Source organism: Plectropomus leopardus, chromosome 11, assembly GCF_026936395.1.
Source record: "Plectropomus leopardus strain MGB_pleo_1.0 chromosome 11, ASM2693639v1, whole genome shotgun sequence".
NCBI lineage: Eukaryota > Metazoa > Chordata > Actinopteri > Perciformes > Serranidae > Plectropomus > Plectropomus leopardus.
This window is the reverse complement of record NC_142186.1, coordinates 34,313,287-34,334,709: the sequence shown is the minus strand read 5'-3', so window position 1 is coordinate 34,334,709 and position 21,423 is coordinate 34,313,287. Positions and strand designations below refer to the sequence as shown.

At 39.3% G+C, this 21,423-nt stretch overlaps 1 protein-coding gene across 2 annotated transcripts in view; it reads left to right on the top strand.

Annotated features, from left to right (window-relative positions):
- bbs9 (Bardet-Biedl syndrome 9) overlaps positions 1 to 21,423 on the top strand; it is a 184,844-nt gene that overhangs the window by 12,210 nt on the left and 151,211 nt on the right. For both annotated transcript variants that reach the window (XM_088084690.1, XM_088084689.1), the window contains exons 6-8: positions 6,210 to 6,384; positions 14,740 to 14,824; positions 16,322 to 16,505. In XM_088084690.1, the coding sequence (XP_087940816.1) occupies positions 6,210 to 6,384; positions 14,740 to 14,824; positions 16,322 to 16,505 (444 nt within the window). The remainder of the gene's footprint in view (positions 1 to 6,209; positions 6,385 to 14,739; positions 14,825 to 16,321; positions 16,506 to 21,423) is intronic.

The following is a 21,423-nucleotide window of genomic DNA, read 5'->3' as shown; positions in this document are numbered from 1 at the left end:
GTGTAATGTGCACCGTGAACCTGTGAGTTTCCACGTGCTGTGTTCTGGTAGCACCACACTGTACAGGGGCATGTGAAGATGTCATGCGAGCTCTCGTGCTCCGTCTCTCTGTCCAACACACACACACACACACACATACATACACAAACACACACTTATGTCAGCACCAACAAACAACTTCCTCAACTTCATATCTGCAGAGTAAAGACTTTGAAGATGAAGAAAAATGAGACATTTTTGGACTCATATAGTCACACAAATATAGACAGACATAAAGGCTGTGTTCTGAATTTTTTACTTTTAGCAGCTACTGCAGCTGCCCTGAAAAAATAAATACTTTTGCACACATTATGCACACAATCAGGACATACTGCCCCTTCATAACACTGCGCCCTAAACTTTGACCCTTTTGTCATATCTGTTATTAACATTTTCTGTTCATTAAATTAGACAACATAGGCATTTCTCCTGTCACTGTTTTTTTCTTTTTTTTTTCATTTTTTATTATTGGTAATATGTATGATTAGATGTCCAGTTATTACCATTCAGCTGGTCATTAGTCAGTTGACTGTGCTGTCATCTGTCATTGTGGCTTCTGTCAGCTGTCAATCAGTTGTTGTTTGCAGCTCAGTGGATGTGACTTATCTGCAGCTGCGCAGACGATTTTGGGTCAGAATTGCCGAAAAGCATGCTGGCTTGCATACTTCAAAATCAGATCGAATATAGTAGAACATCCTGTTATGTTGATATACTGCATTTGACATCCTATGTATTGGGCACACTAAATCTTGTTCTCCTCTCCTCCTGCTCTTCCCCACTGTTACCACTAGATGGCGTTGTAGGCTGTTGAATTGCAGTTACTAGAATTGAATGAATGGGTTCCTCTGTAGTTCCTCTTGCAGGGAAATTCCCTTTTTAAGCAGCTCCTCAAAGTGAGGTCAGAGTTTAGCTCCAGAACAGCACTCCTGGATCTGGTTCTGGTTCAGTATCAACCTCGAGGACACTTTAGCAGCGTGGGGGTGTTTGTGACCAGCTCCTCCAGTCACAGCTTTGTGTTGCAAGCAAAACCCACACATGACATTTCAGACGCTTAAACTGTTTTTAAACTCAAACCTCAACTTTGACAAATCTTAAATAAACCAGTTGACTCCATTTATTGTGAATAACTTCCTCATTGCTCTGGAGAACCAAACCAAAAAGCAACATCAAAGTTGCAAGATAATTAATTGACAAATTAGTAATTAAGCAAAGTAGGAGTTTATGAATGGAAATTTACAGATTGAATTTCAGTAACCAAATTCTTAGTTTTCTTTTTGCATATATTTGATTCATGTTGCATTGATGTTGCATTTGACTTAAACGTAAACGTAAACATAAAGGTTTAACTCAAACCCAGATAGTTCAATCTGGACAGTATTAAACTGCATATTAAGGAAAAAAGCTGAAAAATGAAGTGTTTTCTCTTTTTTTTTTGTCCTATTTATAATTTTTGCAGCCCCTTAAGCCTGGAATACAGTGTATGATTTTGGGCTGCCCCAGACGAAAGGTGAACAGATGATATCTTTGGTCGTGGCTCTTAAATGGTGAGAGAGCTTCAAGGATGGCCATTATCATAATCATGCGATCGAAGATTCTGACAGTGTCCGAATTTTGGGATGTTACGACCTATGTCTACCGATAGAAATGCGGAAATGCAGAATTGGCGTGCCAAGTTGGCCTCTTGTCCCGCCATGGCTGCGTCCACTTTCTCCTCCTCCTCTTTTTCAGATTTCTTCTGACACACATAAGTGCTTCTGTAGCGATGGCTGCATTCATGTTTGTTTTGATTTTTCTCTGGCCACTGCAGCAGGGTAAATGGATGATGCACGCAGACGACGTTTTGTTCTTCCGCATTGATGTGGATGGACATACGTTGTAGCCTGTGAGTGATTAAGTGATGTCATTGCACAGTTTGCATACATTAAACTTGATGTCGCACCCAAGTTTATTAGGTCCATGTCCCAGATTGAAGCTGCACTGAACTTATGAAGTTGCTGAAATCTCACAGTGTGGTGGAGGCCTTAGATTCATCTCACAACTACTGCTGTAACTTTTATCTGCTTCCTTACCCATACCTAAACATGTCTTAAGTATTTTCTAGCTTTGAAATTCTACATTTCAAATGTTTTTATATAAACCTCATAACCTCAAACCCTCTTCTTTTTTCAGATGCTGGGTTTTAGTTTTAGCTTTTTAAGTTGTTTTTTTTTTCGATTATTTTTTTTGGCTTTTATTGCCTTTTTAATGGACAGGCAGTTTAAGCCTGAAAGGGGGAAAGAGAGGGGGCGACATGCAGCAAAGGGTCTAGGCTGGAATTGAACCTGCAGCCCCTGCGGGCGAGGATACAACCTCTGTGTATGGGGAGCCGGCCCCAGCTTTTTAAGTTTTAAAACCAGAATCATGCAGAAGCGATCATTTTCGTCATACAGATTCACTCAGAGAACACCGTGGATACAAAAGAGGTCGCTTCATTTGTCCTGTCCTCGCTGAGGTCACACGAGTTGTTTGAGTCAGGGAAGCCGCTCGCCATTTGAGCTCTCCTCACTGTTTCACACAGTTTACATGAAAATGAGCTGATCTCACGCTTGATTTGCTGCAGCACACTCACACACACACACTCCTAATGATTTGCAGACACATGCAACTGCGTGTAGAAACAAATATAGATGTACGTGCACGCGCGCGCGCACACACACACACACACACACACACACACACACACACACACACACACACACACACACACACACACACACAGTTGTTAGTTGTAGCTCAGAGGCCAGAGCAGCCGATTGTCTGAATTTTTAGTTTTGTGTGTGTGTTTCAGTGTGTGACAGCACTCTGCTCTTCAATGTTCAAAGTATGTTTGGATTTAGAAAGAGTGTGTGTGGGAGTGTTTTTGCAAGTTGTGTCTGCTTACACGTGAGTGTGTGCCTGTGTGTGTGTGTGTGTGTATGTGTAGGTCTATAATAGCAGCCATTTAGCTGCAGTAGGCGCTGTAATAGCAGCAGCTCTGTACTAATACGGCTCTAATAGCTGGGCCGCCTTTGGGTTTGGGTCATATTCAGGCCACACACACACACACACACACACACACACACACACACACACACACACACACACACACACACGCATGCACACACACTGAGCATGGACTGCTGTTTCAAGCTTTGGTCAGAGGCATATAAATGTACATATACACATAATCACACACAGAGGCACTCGTGAGCAAAACAAATTGGCACTTACTCCCTAGTCCACATGCACCTACACATACACAGACCCACACACACACACACACACACACACACACACATACACATAGACACATACACGTAGGCGAGGCTGTGGCGGCTTCAGTGTGCGGCCAGCCTCTGTGCTTTGTTGGCTGCTCTGTGTGCTTGTTCAACATGTCTTATTAATGACACTATTACAGGCCCGTTTCCTCCACTGTGTCTGAGCGCCGGCGCTCTCATACAGGGCTCTTTGACACGTTATACCTGGGCGTAGGCGTGTGAAATTACACGTGCACAGTTGCTATTATGGCCCGGCCTGGCTCTCATTTTCAGAACGCAGCACTTTTTGTATTATTGATGATACAGCGCCGTGTCAGGCTGTGTGAGTGTGTGTTATGACCCTCATGCTGCTTCTCAGGGTGGGAAACAACCACCAGATACCCAGCGAGTGTTTGTCTGTGAGGACGGTCAAATCCTCCGGTGTCCAGCTGTTTTAGGAGGCCTGACGAAACATGTTTACATTAAATGAAAGTTTTCAGTAAACAGTCATGAAAGATGTTGTCATTTAGAACAAATCAATGTTTACAGCAGCCTAAATCAGCTGCAAGTAAAGTTGGTTTTTGCTTTAAATGTAATTATGCAGTTTCTTTGTTTTACCCAGCAGATATGATATATATATATAAATAATTCCCAACAGGAGTGCTTAGAGACACTGTCAACACTACAACTGGCTCAAGCTTGTGTACTTATAGAGATTTTTAACATTAAGGACTGTTAACAAACGCACAAATTCTCATCACAGCTGTCCAACATGAATTGAAGACAATTTATTTGTTCTCCAGGAAAAAGGTTTTCTTTTTTTTAACACAAGTACATAGTGCAGTAAACAAAAGACACACATATAAACACACCCTCGAGCATGACAGTGTATTAAGTACACTGCAGGGCCTGGTTTCCACACACTTTCACTGACAAAATTTCCAAACTTTTCCAGGATTTTTCAAGGATCCATAAATTTCATGTGTTAAATGTTGTGACTGGTCACAACATATAACACAAACATAAATGTATGGTAAACTTTACTCCAAATGTTAGTTATTATCGAATTTTTTTAGAGATTTTTTTCTTTTTTTTTTTTTTTTTACCCCCCCCCCCTTTTTTTTGGTGCTTTGTTTAAAATGTTTTGGCAACTTTTTATTTATTTTTTTTAATATTTCAGTTTTTGAATAACATGTTTTCTTTTAAACTTGTAACAATGGTGCAAAAAAAAAATCTTGTGCTGCTGTACTGCTGGTATTTTATAACTGCTCCATCCGCCAGAGCTTGCTCGCTCGCTGTGTGTTAGAAAGAGGTGTGAGGGATGTTGTCCTTCAGTGTGTTAACGGCCACCCTGAACTCATCACTCTCTCACACACACACACACACGTGTTTACACAGAATACGTGTGCAGGAGTGGGCAGCTTTTCTGTCTAAATCCTTGGTGATAGATGTTAAGTGTGTGTGTGTGTGTGTGTGTGTGTGTGTGTGTGTGTGTGTGTGTGTGTGTGTGTGTGTGTGTGTGTGTGTGTGTGTGTGTGTGTGTGTTGCGCTGTGGGTGGTTGTCTCTCTGACCTCTAGTTGATGGCAGTGTGAGTTTTAATAGCGCGTTGAGGCCTAATTATAGTCCTCTGGTCACACAGTCCCACTGCTTTATGGCCGTGTGTGTCGCTGTGTGTGTTTGTGTGTGTTAGGGCTTAGCATGTACTGCACCAGGCCTCTCCTAACAAACACACACTCTTGTACACACTCATACTTACAGCCAGGTGTGCGTTAGTGTAGGTGTTAATGGAGATATCAGATTCAGCCAGAGGGAGAAACGCAGCTTGTAGCACAACACAACGTCACAGCTGAAATGAAACAGAAGCCACAAATGTATTTCGGGATCGTTGGTGTTCAAATACTCAAAAGTTGAAGTCAGAGCCATCAAAATACAGAAAATTTTCCCCAAAAATGCAACTTTATCCACCAACAGTAATGTGCACTATATAAAACAGAGGCCGGACCGATGTAGGTTGTGTTGCATACTGCGTTGTAGAAGAAGGTGCATAGATGAAGGTAAAGCAGAGTGTTGGTCTCAACTCATTGAAAAGCGTAACAAACAGTGTACATGAGAAAAAAAGGTCATGCCTGCACGCTTACTCCATGCCACACAAGTTTATTTGAGACAACGTTTCGATCCTGTTTGGATCTTTGTCAGGTCAAATGTTACATACACGTGTGTGACATCGAGTAGGTGTGCGCGTTACCTTTTGCCTGATTGTATTTGTACAACCAAGAACTATTACTTATCATGCTGCTGTCGAGACCATTTTGATTTCTTATTATTCACTCAATTTTTTCTCAAAAATCCAAGATTTATTACAGACATGTACACTAGCGCTGTACCCAACTCAGAATTATGTCAGTCGAATCGGAGTTGGCAGTTAAATAAAAATATTCAACAATTTTATTTTTTTCCCCCATACAGAGTCCTGGGCTCAGCGGGACTTTAAGCGTGACAGCGACATTCATGTATTATGGCTAACTGTGCTAACAACGGATCACAAACAACATTTTTGTCAACACTTAATTTGAAACAAAAGCCAATAAACTGTGCTGTATTAAGTTGCTATGGGCTGTAAATTCATGTTGCTGCCTCTCTCTAAATAGACAACGGGTAAATTTTAATGAAAGCCAAACTAAAGAGGAATGTGTCCCTTCTAATGTTGAAATGAATCTAGACCCGTAGTATGTAGTACAAACATGGACTAAGGTGCAACACTACAGCAACAAGCCGCTGTCTAAAAGATCCAAATTCCATAACTCTGTCAAAATCGTCTTTTTGACATTTTGCTGGTTGTGATAAGAATATCTGAATGTCCCCTCTCTCTCTGTCTCTCTCTCTCTTTCTTTCAGGTCACCACTCACTGTGTATCCAGTCAATGGACGGGATGCTGATGTTCTTCGAGCAGGACAGCTACTCGTTCGGCAGATTCCTCCCTGGTTTCCTGCTGCCCGGCCCGCTCGTCTACAATGCCAGAACGGACAGCTTCCTCACCGTGTCCTCCGCACGCCAGCTGGAGAGCTACAAGTAGGTGATTTCATGAGGCCCCCCTCAATGTCAGTATCATCGACAATCTGTCATGCTGCGTGCACTTGAATGCATTAACTGAGAAATTAAAAATGTTTCCATGTTTGATTGTTGACAGCAGTACAACAGGATAAAAAAAATAAAATTTAAAAAAAGAAATCCATGTGAGCCAATTTATAAGAAATTACCCAAAATTAGCAAGAAATTAGGTAAAAAGTTAAAAGAAAATAAGCAAAAAAATGGCAAATAAATAAATAAAACAAACAAGAAAATTACCCGGGAAAAAAAGGTAGAAATGTAAATACTTTGAATATATAATTATACTTAGTTAATTAATTCCATTTTTCCCTTTTTTAAATTATTTTCCGAATTGTTTTCTCTTTCTCTTTTCCGTTTAATTAACTCATAAATTATTTTTTTTTTTTACAAATTTCCAATTTATTGTCTGGTCAGGTTGTCCTAATTTATTGAAGTTTGCTGGATATTATTTTTCATGTTGCTCGTTGCCTTCTTAGCCAAATCAATTTGCTTGAAATGGGCCTTTGTGCAGACATTCTTTTGTAAATTATGTAGCCTTCCTTGAAATTAATGCGAATTGTCTGGATGATTTGTTGCACTTAATCTAACTTAATTGTTCATGTAAAATACTGCAAGTGCCACAAAATACTGACATTTTATTCCAAAACGAGAAGTAAATCAAGTCAGTTTGAATCAAAAAGCCCATAATCACAAATCACAGTTTGCCTCAGAGGGCTTTAAAGCATATGACATCCCTCTGTCCTTCGACCCTCACAGCAGATACGGAAAAATTCCCCCCCAAAAGACTCTTACAGGGGAAAAAAATGACCTACTTTTGCAACATTATTGCTGACATAAAAGCAAAGCATATCATTATGAATTGAAAACATCACTCTGCTCGTCTGAAGTTATCTGAGGTAACCTGGAGTCGTCCTCTGTCTTCAGTCTCAGCTGCTGATGGTTAGTGAGCGACGCTGACTAACGCTGCACCATCTTTAAGACATCTGCTTGTCTGGATGGACCAGAACAGATACACACACACACACACACACACACACACACACACACACACACACACACACACACGGTTTGATCGGAAAGTACCTCTCTTTAATGTAAGCACATGCACACTTACCATCTCCCTCCGGCAGCAGCATGGAGAGCTCTCAGGAGTCCGATAGACCGTGTGTGTGTGTGTGTGTGTGTGTGTGTGTGTGTAGTTTCCTCTCCAGCTGTTTGTTATCTGGATGCCCCCCCACCAGCTTCAAGAGATTCTCCAGACGAGATATCACCGTGGAAACACTGACATCACTACTCTCGCTGGAAACACACACACACACACACACACACACACACACACACATACATTTCTGTGATACACATTCTGTGTTTGATTACATCGAACAGATCAGACACCTTTACATACATGACATTACTGCATCACTTTAACAACAAGCTTTTCATTTCCATGAGAGTGAGCAGTGTGTCGATACTTGACTAGCATAATATCGCTCTAAAACTCAGCTCTTCATGCCCATCTGTGCTTGAGAAATAAAGCCCCATATTGTTCAGCTTTTTTTGCATCTTTTTAAAATAAAGATCACTTTTGTACCCGTTTCACACCAAATTTGCGAGTGAACATGGGTTTGTCAAGCACTGGTAAACCATATAGGTGAATGCACACGACTCTACCTCCCTGTGTGTGTGTGTGTGTGTGTGTGTGTGTGTGTGTGTGTGTCTGTGTGTGTGTGTGTCTGTGTGTGTCCGTGTGTGTCCGTGCAATGTCACAGACAGGCAAGAGAACAGGTGAGCAGTAGACAGCAGCAGGATCAGAGGTCTTTCAAAACTTTTCAGTGGTTTCTTTTCTTTCGATATTTCTGGCTTTTTAAGTCTCTCTTTCAAACTCGATGCTGAAGCATTTGGATCAATGTTTTAGCTGCTTATGAGGACATGGATGGTAATTAGCGATGGTGTGTCATTGCATCTTCCCGGTTAAGGAGCTAAAATTACCGCGTTGTGTTCCCATAAACTCTGATCAGAGCCTGCGGCGATAAAAACCTGACTCTGCTGCAGTCATTTGACCCAGGTGTGCATGCCGACTGCACGCATTCTCATTGCATTAAAAAGCCAGATTATAGTGGGTGTTAAAGGTTTTTTGTGCAGTGGGAATGAGACTTTACTTTCTATATAAGCCAAGATCTGCTGTTCAGATATATTTGCCCACAGAGACACTCACTCTGCATAAAACCTTTGTTGAAGGAAATCTAGAAAAGATCAGACACAGATGAAAAGACCCTCTTCTCTTACAGCCAGGAAGACACACCTTCAAATATTAAAGACTGAAATGTAAAAAAAAAAAATGCAGCGGATCTCATGCTACAAGTCAATAATATATTGTAGCTGGGATACTGGCACCATGCCATGCCCTAAAATTTTCCTCAGTTTTAATAAAGTATCTATCCCCATGGCCTTGCTACAGTACAATCTGAGACCTGGATTGACATCACTCTTTTGTGCTTTTACAATTATTAAAACCTTTGAACACAGCAAATTGGTTTGATTTTCTATGCAAAACTTTGGAAAAAAGGCATAGAGCAACTTGGTAACAAATTATTAGATTTAAAAAACTATTTTTCAAAAAGCTGGTGAAAATGTCTAGAACAGTATATTTCTTGTCATCATTATTATATATTTAAAATTAGTTTACAGAATGATTATTATTACTTTTTATTTATTTTTTAATTTTCCCCCTTTTTGTTGCTAATTTCAGTTAACTTATATTTTTTTTATAACTTTATACTTTTATATTTTTTTAATACTTTCTTGCCAATTTTTGGGTAATTTCTTCTTAAACTGCCTATTGCCTTCTTCCTGTATTTTTGAAAAGCCGAAGTTTTAAGTTAAAAGAGTAAAAATAAATACAGCTGGCAATACCAGTGATGCACACAAACGCTGTTAACTCTGGTAATACTTTCAATGAAGTTTCTGCGTCACAATAAAAGCTTTTAATATAAAACAACAGTGACAGCAAGTGAATTAGCAGTAACTTAGTGCAGCAGAGGCAGTCTTCATACTGCTCTATGAGAGCAGCTGAGGTTCTTTATGATTGACTTTGAAGTGATGGGTTGATGACTCCCAGACTAAAAAATCATTAATAAATAAAATTTCAGAAGCTTAAATCAATAATGATGAGCACTGGGAGAGAAAACTTAAAATATCTCAGGGTTACTTTTAGATATAATGGATTAAATTGAGATAATTCATTATGTTGTTACTGAATGTTCGATCAGATGATTCTTATCTCTTAACTCAGTCTGGAATAAAACCTCTCTCTTGGTTTAACGGCCATCATGTTACAGACTGAGAGGCTCAAGATAGGATTTAATTTCTACAGTTGATTTATTTTTGCATTGTGTTTTTATGGCATGTAGTCCAGAGTTCCTATGATCATGAAAAAAATGAAAAAAATCATGGAATTTCACAATCAAATGTATCAGGCCTGGAATAGTAAATAGTAGAAACAGCTATCAACCTTATGTTCAAACGCTGTCAGCACCAAAATGCAGCGCATCTTCTTTAAAGTGTACATGTTGTCCCCACTTTGCTACCTCAAAGCACGTGAACACGTCAGAATAACAACTTCCCGATTCTGAAACTACGACTTTCTGACATCACATGAACGCAGCATAAAACCCAGAAGAAGAAAAAAAGATGAAGAAAAAGACAAAGACGACAAAGAAAAACAATGAAGTTCAAGGATAAGGCAAAGATGAAGAAAAAGATGAACGTGAAGAAAAGACAAAGGAGAGGATGAAGATAAAGAGAGAGAGAGAAGACGAAGAAAAAGCAAAAGACGAAAAAGAAGTCAAAGAGGAAGAAGAGGACAGAGAAGTAGAAGAATTACATCCACTCCAGAGTCCAGTGGGTCCTACCTGGGACGCAGGGAGTGAAGACGCACCTCATATGTCATGAAGTCTCAGATTATCAATTGACTCAAATGATCTATTAACTGTCTCACCTGTCTCAGTCTTCTGAAGACGTTTCATACATCACTCTTAAAGGGCCGGGACACCCAAATCACAGAAACTCTTTCTCACTCACCTCTTGTGGTGTTTAGCGTGCAGATTCTTGCAGAATCTTGAGAGAAAATCATGAGGAGAGACACTTTTATACAACCAAGCGCTGATGTTTACAGAGCGTTACATATATTCGGTATCAGGTGACGGGGTCAGGGCTGCACTGACTGTTATACTTTTAATATCAGATGACTGGTCAAACTGTTCTGCTGCGCTCAGTTTATTTAGCCTGTTGGACTGTCTCCTGCCCTGATGAATGAGAGCTTGATTTAGCTGCTCTCTCTGTGTGTGTGTGTGTGTGTGTGTGTGTGTGTGTGTGTGTGTGTGTGTGTGTGTGTGTGTGTGTGTGTGTGTGTGTGTGTGTGTGTGTGTGTGTGTGTGTGTGTGTGTGTGTGTGTGTGTGTGTGTGTGTGTTGGCATCGGTTTTGAGATTTTAGTTTGTGTTTACCCATGACACTGAGCGAGCATATGCATGTAGCGTTCATGTGTGTGTATACGCTTGTATGATGTATACGTTGAAGGTAGATGAGTGTTTGTTTGTGGAGTTTTTCAGGGAGATCCGCTTTCATATAAATGAGAAGACTGTTTCCTCAAACTCCGTGTTCTCGACTGCACGATGACCGATACCGCCTACACACACACACATACACACAGTCAGGCCCGACTGTGTCCACGTGTGTGAGAGAGCACACCACGTTCACCACAAACACTTTTAAATGGCAAACAAAAAAAACAAAACATCATTCCCAATTGGTGTGTGTGTGTGTGTGTGTGTGTGTGTGTGTGTGTGTGTGTGTGTGTGTGTGTGTGTGTGTGTGTTCTCCGTCCTCATAAGTTAGGCATGTGCCAGTGAATAATCAGATTTTTGTGGTTTTTTCAATTTTTCTCCTGCACACACAGGGCTTTGTGTAATTTTTTACCCTCTTTCATAAAACTTAAATCAACATCCAACCACACACACACACACACACACACACACACACACACACACACACACACACACACACACACACACACACAAGCATGCAAGCACACACACACACACACACACGCATCATTAATAAGACATCTAAGTGACAGCTGAAGTGAAAGAATACAGTTATTTTATCTGTGTTGTTTTAGGATTATTAGTCTGAATTGAATCTGTTCACTAGGCCTGTCGATACATCGAGCGTTGCTTTAAAACCTCATAGCCGCTGACATGTCTAATATGTATTTTAGTCCATTTTCTTCTCCAGGAAATGGTCACGGTGTGATGAAAAAGGTTTCTTTACTGGCAGTCATCCATAAAGCAGCTCGTTAGTCTGCTCAGCGGGAACACAGCTACTGTACGGACGAGTTCAGAGCCATAAATCTTGTGTTGCATTACAAACATCAAAGTTTCAAACACTTAATTTGCTGTTTTATATACACTGTTATGAGGAATTATCGTCACTTTTAGGCTCACAGATGGTAATCAGATTTATCCAGGTATAAAATGTTCAGACGCCGGGATGGGCAGTAAAGGCAGTTACATGTTTAATAAAATAAACATAGATAAAACACACATAGACCAAAATGCTTGCAAAATACAAGATAAAATTTTAAGAACAAGGTTGCAAAAGTTAAAAATTAATAGGGCTTTACCTGAATATTCGACTATTCAAGTTATCGTTAATTGGGTAGGTGTGCAGATTTCAATTTGTGTTTTCAGATTTTTTTTTGCAGAGGACGAAGACAATAATATATATGCTTCTGCCTCTGTGCATACACACGGTTTTAGTTGTGAATCTGCATCACATTCATGTGATGTCGGAAGGTTTCCAAGTTGTGAAGTCGTTCGTCCTACTTGATTGTGTCCATGAGCTTTGAGGTGGTAAAGTGGGAACAACATAGAAGCTACAAAGAAGATGAGTTGCATTTTAATGCAATGAGCAATTATACAAGAGGTTGATTTTATTTTTCACATGTTTAATATATAACATATTTTATTTTTTTATATTTTTATTTCTAATGTACGTCAATCTACATGGACAGCAGTTTAATACACACAGCACATTAATACAATATTACACTTTACATGTGATCAAAAATTGATATTCAATATTTAATAAATGTTTATGCATTTATGACGTCAAGCCAGCGACTCGAGTTAGAGCTGCTAAGAACAAAATAAACAAATATATATACTTTTTTAATGTCACTTGTTGAAACGATTTGATACTTTTTGCCATTTCTGCTGCCGTAAAACACGCAAATGTCACAACTTGGCAACTCAAGTGGCATCGAAAATTGGGCCGGTCATGTACTCTTTGGTAAATCTGATATTTCCGAGGTGCACGAGTAAGAGCAAGAGTCTCTTGATGTAAAGATGGCTGCTGTGATCAGGTCTCAGCCATATTGGATTATAGTCCTTTAAGGTGGATTTCAGACCTGCCAGCTGTGATTAACAGCAGCTTCATGGTTCAGATATGTAACAGAGTGAGAAAACTGTGAGTGGATAAATCAGCAGTCATGTCGTGTCCTGGCTGCAGGGCGGACTCGGTCTGCGTTCACCCAGGTGTTAGAGGAGACGGACAGATTCCCGCCAAGCAGCCTTCACTGCCAGCCTCTTACTGGAAAACTCCTAATGCTGAAGATGCCAACATCAACTGACCACAGATCAGTCTGACCACTTTATCCTCAGCCAGTCGCCAACAGCTCGCTGATTAAAACTGATAGAGCGTAGATCCGGAGAACAGCAGGTCAGCAGCCCGTCGACTGAGCCGTCAGAAACTGTGAGAGAGGGAGAATGTGAGCCGCTCGCTGTGGCTTCAGTTAATAACCAACATGTTTTATATCGTGTTGGACTTTATTAAAATGTGAATAAGTGATGTGTGCTAGGATTTCTGCCCTGGCCGCACACACGGAATTTCTCTCAGGAAAATAGCGGGTGTTGTTGTGGTCTTGGGCAAGTGGTAAAAGAAGCAAAATGTGAAACCAGAGAGTCACTAATTTGAGTTTTCAGGCCAGCTATGGAATAACTGAAGCTCGATGTGAGAAACGCTTCCTGCACACTGCAGAGTGTATCGATATCAGTGCCCTTATCAATTCTGTTCATTAGTGCGACTGTTATTCGATTTCCTTATTGATTCCTGATCAGATTCTGTGCAGGGAAAAAGTAAACCCTCATTAGACCCATGTTTGTCTTTTTTTGGGGCATGGGGGAACTTTAGGGAGAGTTTGCATGTCACCAGTAGGTGCCACATACAGGTGGTATGCATCATCTGAAAGCCGGGAACCTGAAGATTAATTTGAAATGCAGCTCACTGCTGAGTGTTTGAGTGTGAGAGTTTTTCCAGTCATGAATCTGTAATAATCATCTGCTGAGGCACCTGTTAAAACTTTCAAAGTCTTAAGTGTATTGGGTCTTCCAACATTATGATGGGATGATGACCATTGACATCCTCATTTATGGTCTCATAAGTGGTTTCAGCAATTTCTGGGTTGATACCATTTGTTGCACAGTTTGATGCTGAATTTAGGTATGCTTTGCTTCTTTAAAATTGATGAAAATGGTCAAACATTCCTCTAAAATACCACATTAAAGGGCCATACACACTGAGAGTGATAACTGTAACTATAATAACAAAAAAATCATTTAAAAAAATCATTCCAACTCAAGTGGAGGGCTGTGTCCACAGAACAACTATTGCAACAACGAAAGTGGCGAACAATATCTTTTCAGAGCAATTTTTTGAACGATAGAAATACCAGTATCCAATCAGAATCTGTCTTAATTAGATGTCACATCCAACACAGGTCATAACATCTAATTTAACCACAAAATGTATGTTTTTATTTAGAATAAGATGTATGAAGCTGTGGACTGTTTTACCCTTTGGTTTTCTGGAGGACAAAGAAATTCCACATGATGTGGTATTTATTATTTTTTATGTCATTTTAACGCTGTTTTCGGGTCATTTTCTGTTCTGTTCTGTTTTTCTTTCCTTTTTGGGTGCCTAATTTTTTTTTTTTAATTTCTTGTTCATTTTTGGGTCATTTTTCGTTAAGTTGCTCATCTCATTCTTTCCATGTTTTTGAAATAAAACAAGCCAATTTGCTCTGATTTTAAATGGTTAATACATAGAGATTTGATACCTTCTCATGTGTGAAATATTTTGGTGTTTATTTGTAGAAACAGCTGAGAAATCATCTTGCATATGAAACAGTCGTCAGCAAGCATCACTCTGACACTATGTGTGTTTGTATAAGCAGCTGTTTGTCTCTCTCTGTCTCTCAGGTACGAGACTCTGGCTGTGGCTACAGAGGCAGAGAGTCGACAGGATCCAGACCTGCCCCTCAAGACTGGAGGCAAGAGGCTGACAGTGAGTCCTAAACACACCAGAGATACACTGAAAACCAGCATTCAGGACATCAACATGATGTTAGAAAAATGAATGTGACAGGCTGACTCAAACATACACATAAACATGTTAGTCCACCTGAAATCCGACTAAATCAAATTTCTCGAAATTGGACTAACACAGACAGATAATTTGATTGGAAGTCGAACTATAACATTATGCACACACCCGGACTGTCTGACATCAACAGAACAAAACAAACAAAATGACCCCCCCCCAAAAAAAAATCCTAGGAATTTGAAAAATATATTAGAAAAAATTCTTTAAAATAATTTAAATAAATGGTTCTAATAACTCTACATATAGTTTTCCTTCAACTTTTTAAATTATCCCCTTATTTAAAACTTTTTTTCAAGTCATTTTCTTGTCCCCTTTTACCAATTTATTGCAATTTGTGGGACGTTTCTTGCCGAGTGGTTAACTGCCTTTTTCCCCGTGTTCTCGAAAGAAATCAGACCAATTTGCTTGGGTTTCACAAGGTTAAATAACTTGAAATTTGTCTGAACTGATGTTGATACAGGTTTGAAAGGGTTAAAAAATCATGGAACTTAACCGTTCCGAAGACTAAAAACTGCTACAATATATAATAAAAGATCAGCGGCATACACTGTGTAATAAAGGCTGTAAAAAAGAAAAATGAAAGGTGGAGACAGATGCCATTTACCCATAACCTTAAATCATATCGATCTTTATTGTTAGCCTGACTTTTTAATGCTGCAGAATAAACTGAATGACGCTGAGGAAAAATGTCTCTGCTATTTTTTACCTCCTGCCATTTACCAGAGACGTTCAGAGGGACGGGAGTTAGATCATCAGAGCATCTAACATTTTGTAACAAACAAAGACTTTAGTTTTCCCACAGCAGCACACACGCATCAGAGCCAAAACACACACACAGACCACATGTCTCTGTTCATAGAGCTGAAATACATTTGTCCACATATCTGACCTCATTAACAGTGACTACAGAACATCTATTTATTTCTTTTATTTCATTTTGTTTATTTACCCATTTTATTCATGTTTTATTTACTTTATTTACTTTTACTTATGGTTTTATTGCTTTTGTTAGTTTTGGTCTTTTGTATTATTTTATATTGACAATATGCGTCCTGCATCTTGCATTATTTGTCCTCATATTTTAATTTTATCCAAAATCTACGCTAGTTTTAACTCGCTTGTGCTCACTAGGACTGTTTGGCCTGCTTTTTTTTTGTTTTGCCTTCTGTTTTTCCATTTCTGCTTTTGCTTTGTTTACCAAAGATTTTTTTAATCTCTGTTTTCAAAGGTGCTATATAAATAAAGTTATTGTTATTATTGTTGTTATTGTTGAAAAAGATTTCAGTGACTGCATAAACATTCAGTTAAGGCTGTTCAGACAGTAAATGTGTTGCTAAGCGTAAAAGTCACGATTGTTCTTTTGAAATTGAGGAGTTTGTGTTTGTTCTCCTCCTGCAGCCTGACTGGGCGTTCGTACTGGGAGAACAGGCCCTGGACCTCTGTGTGCCCTCCTTCTCCCACTCCTCTTCCTCCATCTTCGTCCTGGGTGAGAGGAACCTTTACTGTCTCCGTGACAACGGCCAGATCCGCTTCATGAAGAAACTGGAATTCAACCCCAGCTGCTTCCTGCCCTACGCCTCAGGTAATCCCAGCAGGTATATCCGGGTCTGAAAAGGAACGCCAGTAGGCCCGTTTCCACTGCAGGAAGTCGAGGGTAGTGAAACAAGTCCTGCAGTGCCGCCCTGAAAAACTCCTGGGTAGAATGCATTGTTAATTTCGTTGACAAAAACTATGACAAAAATTATTCATCAATGATTTTTTTTTTCATGACCAAAATCAGACGATGTCAAGCTAAAAATAGATCTATGACAAAATTAAAGTTTTTTTTTTTTGCTGACAAGACGGGACGAGATGAAAATGTTTGTGGCGGACTGTCAGACATTCAAAATGAGAGGAGAGGAGAGGAGAAAAACAGCCGTGCTTGTTATTATTTTCTAATGCCGTATGAGTAGCAGTATGAGATCAGAGTGCCAGCCAAGAAAACGTAAAAACAAACAGTGTTAAAAACCCCTTTTCCAAAATTGCCAAAATGACACTGTGTGCATTAAACATCAGTGTAGCGACATTTTGGAGTGTAAAGAGAAGACACGGAAACCATAATATTAAGATGCCGAAATCCAACGACAAAGCAGCAACATATGACGACTTGGGATTAGAACTTGTTGCTTTTTTGTGTATTTTTTTGCTGAATTAATTGTCTTGAGTCCAGGTAAATTTAAGTGAGTGAGAATTTTTTTTTTTTTTTTAAAGATTATTTTTTTGGCATTTTTGCCTTTATTAGACAAGACAGAAGATTGATAGCATGAAAGGGGGGAGAGAGAGGGGATGACATGCAGCAAAGGGCCGCGAGCTGGAATCGAACCTGCGGCCGCTGCAGCAAGGACATTGCCTTCATTTATGGTGTGCCTGCTTTATTCACTGAGCCACCCGACACCCCAAGAGTGAGAATTTTAAATCAGTGATTGGAAAGTTTTAAAGAAACATACTTCAGGGGAAAGCATCACTTTTTACCGAGAGCAAGAGGTCAGAGGTCATTGACTATGTAAATTCAATTTAAAGCAGACTGCTTTGCAGCTAATCTGGAATTGTAAGGGAAAAAAACAGGCCAAGAACTAGTTGTTTTTGAAGGATTTGGATGCGTGGAGCCGTCTTACACAGAGCAGAGCTCAGCCTCTGCAGGGATAGTGACAGATTCAGCCGATGCAGCTCTGATGTCTTCAATCTGGAGCAAAGCAAAGGGCAACAGCACAAAACGCACCATGCATCGGTGCACCTGCCACAACTAAACTGTGGAGCACAAGAGAACAAACTACAGAGAAACAAAGTGTTCTGTGCGGTGGCCTCGTGCCACACAGCCGGCTCGGCAGGAAGCTGCTTTTGGCAGAACATGATGGAATAAGTGGAGTAGCTCTGCTGCATGCATTAAAACAAAACCTGAACACACGGGAGTGGATAAACATGTGGTGCAAGATGAATGGATTTCATAATGAATACATGTACATGGATTGATAGATCTGATATACAATATATTGGTGAATGCCGTGCATATCCGTATTTGGTAATTTTACGGATTAAATGCTCCTTCATGCTGGTTTAGGCTACAAAACTCCACTGAATATGTGAATAAACTCAAAAAAGGGGTGTTTTCTTAGACATATGATACAGATCATGAACTGAAAAGCCCAAAGTGTGGGTTCAAGTTCAAAAATAAGCAAAAAAAGTTGCAGAATTTGCAAAACAAAGTGGGAAAGAAAATGCTCTGCTATGAGATTATGGGTTGTTCACATTACGAGTGTCGGTGCAACAGCGTCACCAGCCACATTTTTAACAAGTCGCTATGGAAATGCTGCTCAAGCTTTTGTTAACCCAAAACCTGCATCAACATCAGTTTTCTTGTGCTGCATTCAGATGCCTTTCACAGGTATTAAAACCTTTGAAATTGGAGCAACATGCTGTTAAACAACACCGAGCAATTTGGCAAGAAATATCACGAAAATTTTAAGAAATTAATAGATTTTTAAAAGTATTTATGAAAAGCTGTAAAAAAAAAAATCAAGAAAACTATAGTCACAGTTATCATGATTACATATTATGAAATATGTTATACAATTATTACAGTTTTTGAGAACTTTTTACAGGCTTTTTCCTTGTTTTTCTTCTTTCTTTTACTTCCTTTTTTTTACAGTCTGAAACATTAGAATATATACAGTTCACATTGTCTGGTTAAAATTAATATAATTTTTTTTGAACAATCAAAGATCCACTTAATACTAAACATGTCTGTTATCTAAGAGACACAACACTTGGAGTGGTCAAAATTGTCATATTGAACTTTAAGGTGTTGATGGATCCGAGTCGTCAACTCATGCGCTGAGTTAACATTACAAGTAGACGTTCCACCTTAAAAGTTGCCGACAGTTGGCCCAGTGAATGAAATTATTATTATTTTTTTCAGTCTACAGCTACTACTGGAGGCTGCAAACACCCTTGATCTTATTGTTGTAGTTTACTCATGTATGAAAAGCTTGTCACAGTATGATGCCACAACTTTTCACAATGGAAATGCAAAAACATATTTTCGAACTGAACCGAACCGAGCCGACCTGCTGGTTGAAACACCCCATCATATACACAACAGAAAGACAACGCAACAGCGAGATATATCGGCATTAAACAGGCAGTGTAAAACTGGCTTTTGTGATTGGAAAAGGCTGCATGTAACTGCAGTGCGCCACGTTTTACTATAACAGCATCGTGCTTCCGTCCACGTTATCGACCCTGACTTCCAGAGACCAAAGCTTTGAAGGTGTTTATTTTTTGATATGGAAGAGAAGAAGGAAAACGGTGTAACTTCTCAGCAGCCCGATTCTTATCACCACAATCAAAATCAATTACCCAGATATGTTAAGACCCCCAAAATGATTCTAAAATACAGCAGAATAAAAGTTCTGTATTTAACCTTTAGAGCGTGGAGCAATAAACAACATTTTTATGAGTGTTCTTCACAGCAACAAAAGTGTTTCTGTCTGGTTCAGTTTACGCAACATAGAACCATTTTTTTTTGAGAGTATTACACTTGATGTGAAATAGAGAGCAGATGGAAAGAAAAAAATCAAAAATGATGTGAAGGAAAGAAAAAATAGAGCAGAGGAAGGATCCAGAGGGATTCTAAGAACGGCCAAGAGCTGATATTTTAAAAGTCCTGCTTCTCAGCTTTCAAAGATCCCGTCACTATCTGTTCCAGACATTATTTACATTATTCCAATTGCTTTTGGATATTGGCTATAAATTCGGTACATGATGTGCCAGAGCAACAAAAGTAGCTTTTATTGGGACATGCTTCCTGTCAACAATCAAAACCACATAATAATCCCCTGGTGGCTGGAGGATCAGACCGCTGCTGCTGCGATCTTTATTGTTAACAGGCGGACGCTCAGTGACACGGTGACTGTCGGAGCTGCCACCCACCGTTCAATAAAGGTTCTCTTGTGGTCTGCGGACGTTCAGTGGATCTCCACAGAGCCCCTCCAGCTGAGGGTCGAGTGCAGAGGAGAGACAGCAGTGATCTCCTGGGGCTCTCCTGCTGGCCGTCAGCCTCACAGCTGCTTCTGCTGGACCGCTGCCCTCACTCTTCCTGTCTGCTTCACTCTGTCCGTCTCTCTCTTTCTTTCTCTCGCAAATAACTTTATTGGCACAGAAAAACTCCACAGTAAGATGCTAAATCTCCTGCTCCAAATTGAAATTATCTGATTCCCCCCTCTTGAAAAAGGACAAATGGCTGATTTAGATTAGCTCCCTGGATGATCTGACAAGTATGAAAAGTATTTAAACTTCAATCTTTTGACCAGATTTTAGTCTGACTAAACACCTGAGGGACATTTGAGAGTGATGTCTTAAGACCCAGACACACCAAGTGACATCAGAGAGCAAGTGGTTATAAAAGCCGTCGCCTCATGATGTCTGTCAGTTTGTTTACATGATGTTAGAAGAAGTCGAATGATTGTGTTAGTTTGACTTCAACTGGACTTTAAAATACAGAAATCGTACTAAATCGAATTTTTAGAAATTGGTCTAACACACCCAGATAATGCAGTTCGAAGTCTAGCATCTCCACCTTTAACTGGACTTGGCATTTATTTATTTATTTATTTATTTTTTATTTATGTATGCTGCATTTATTCATGCTGCAAAACAGGTCTAAAATTAAAAAAGCACTGAAGAGTCACTTGAGTTTAATAATAATATTAACTACATAACATATTTATCATTCTCCATGACATTGAGAAAATGAAGGGAAATTAATTGATTCGTGGCACACTTTTTTACCCTTTGAAACCCGAGCATATTGGCTTGATTTCTTTATAAAACACTGGAGGGTGAAGAGCAACTCAACAAGAAATAGTCAAAAAAAATAAATAAATAAAACAGTTACACGGAAATTACTGGAAAAAAGCCAAAGAAAGTAAAAAAAATAAATAAATAAAAATAAAAAACAAACGTAAAACTGAAACAAAAAAAAGACAATGACTTTAAGAAAGTGCTTAAAAAAAAAAAATATTATTATAAGAATGAGAATTGGACATTTTTTCTCAACATTTTTCAGCTAATTTTCAGACGGAATTCCTTGTCACCTTTTGCATGACATTTCTTGCCAAGTTATGCCATTATGTTTTTCCCGTCTCTTTGAAAGACATCAGCCAATTTTCTATGGTGTCAGAGGTAAAAAAAATAATAGTGAAATGTGCATGCAGCACGAGAGAACTGATGTTGACCTGGGTGTTAAAGGGTTAAACAATATACCTCTTGTACTTATGAATAACATAAATGAAAATCTTTGGGTTTGAAGGAAGTGTATTTTTCAGTATTTTTCAGTCAAAAGACACGAGTCCAAGTGAAGTCACAAGTCATTTATGTTAAACCAAGCAGGGTTGCAAGTCTTTTTGCTTTTATTAAATCGAGTCTAAAGTTGTCAAATTTGTGACTCAAGTCTGGCTGAATAT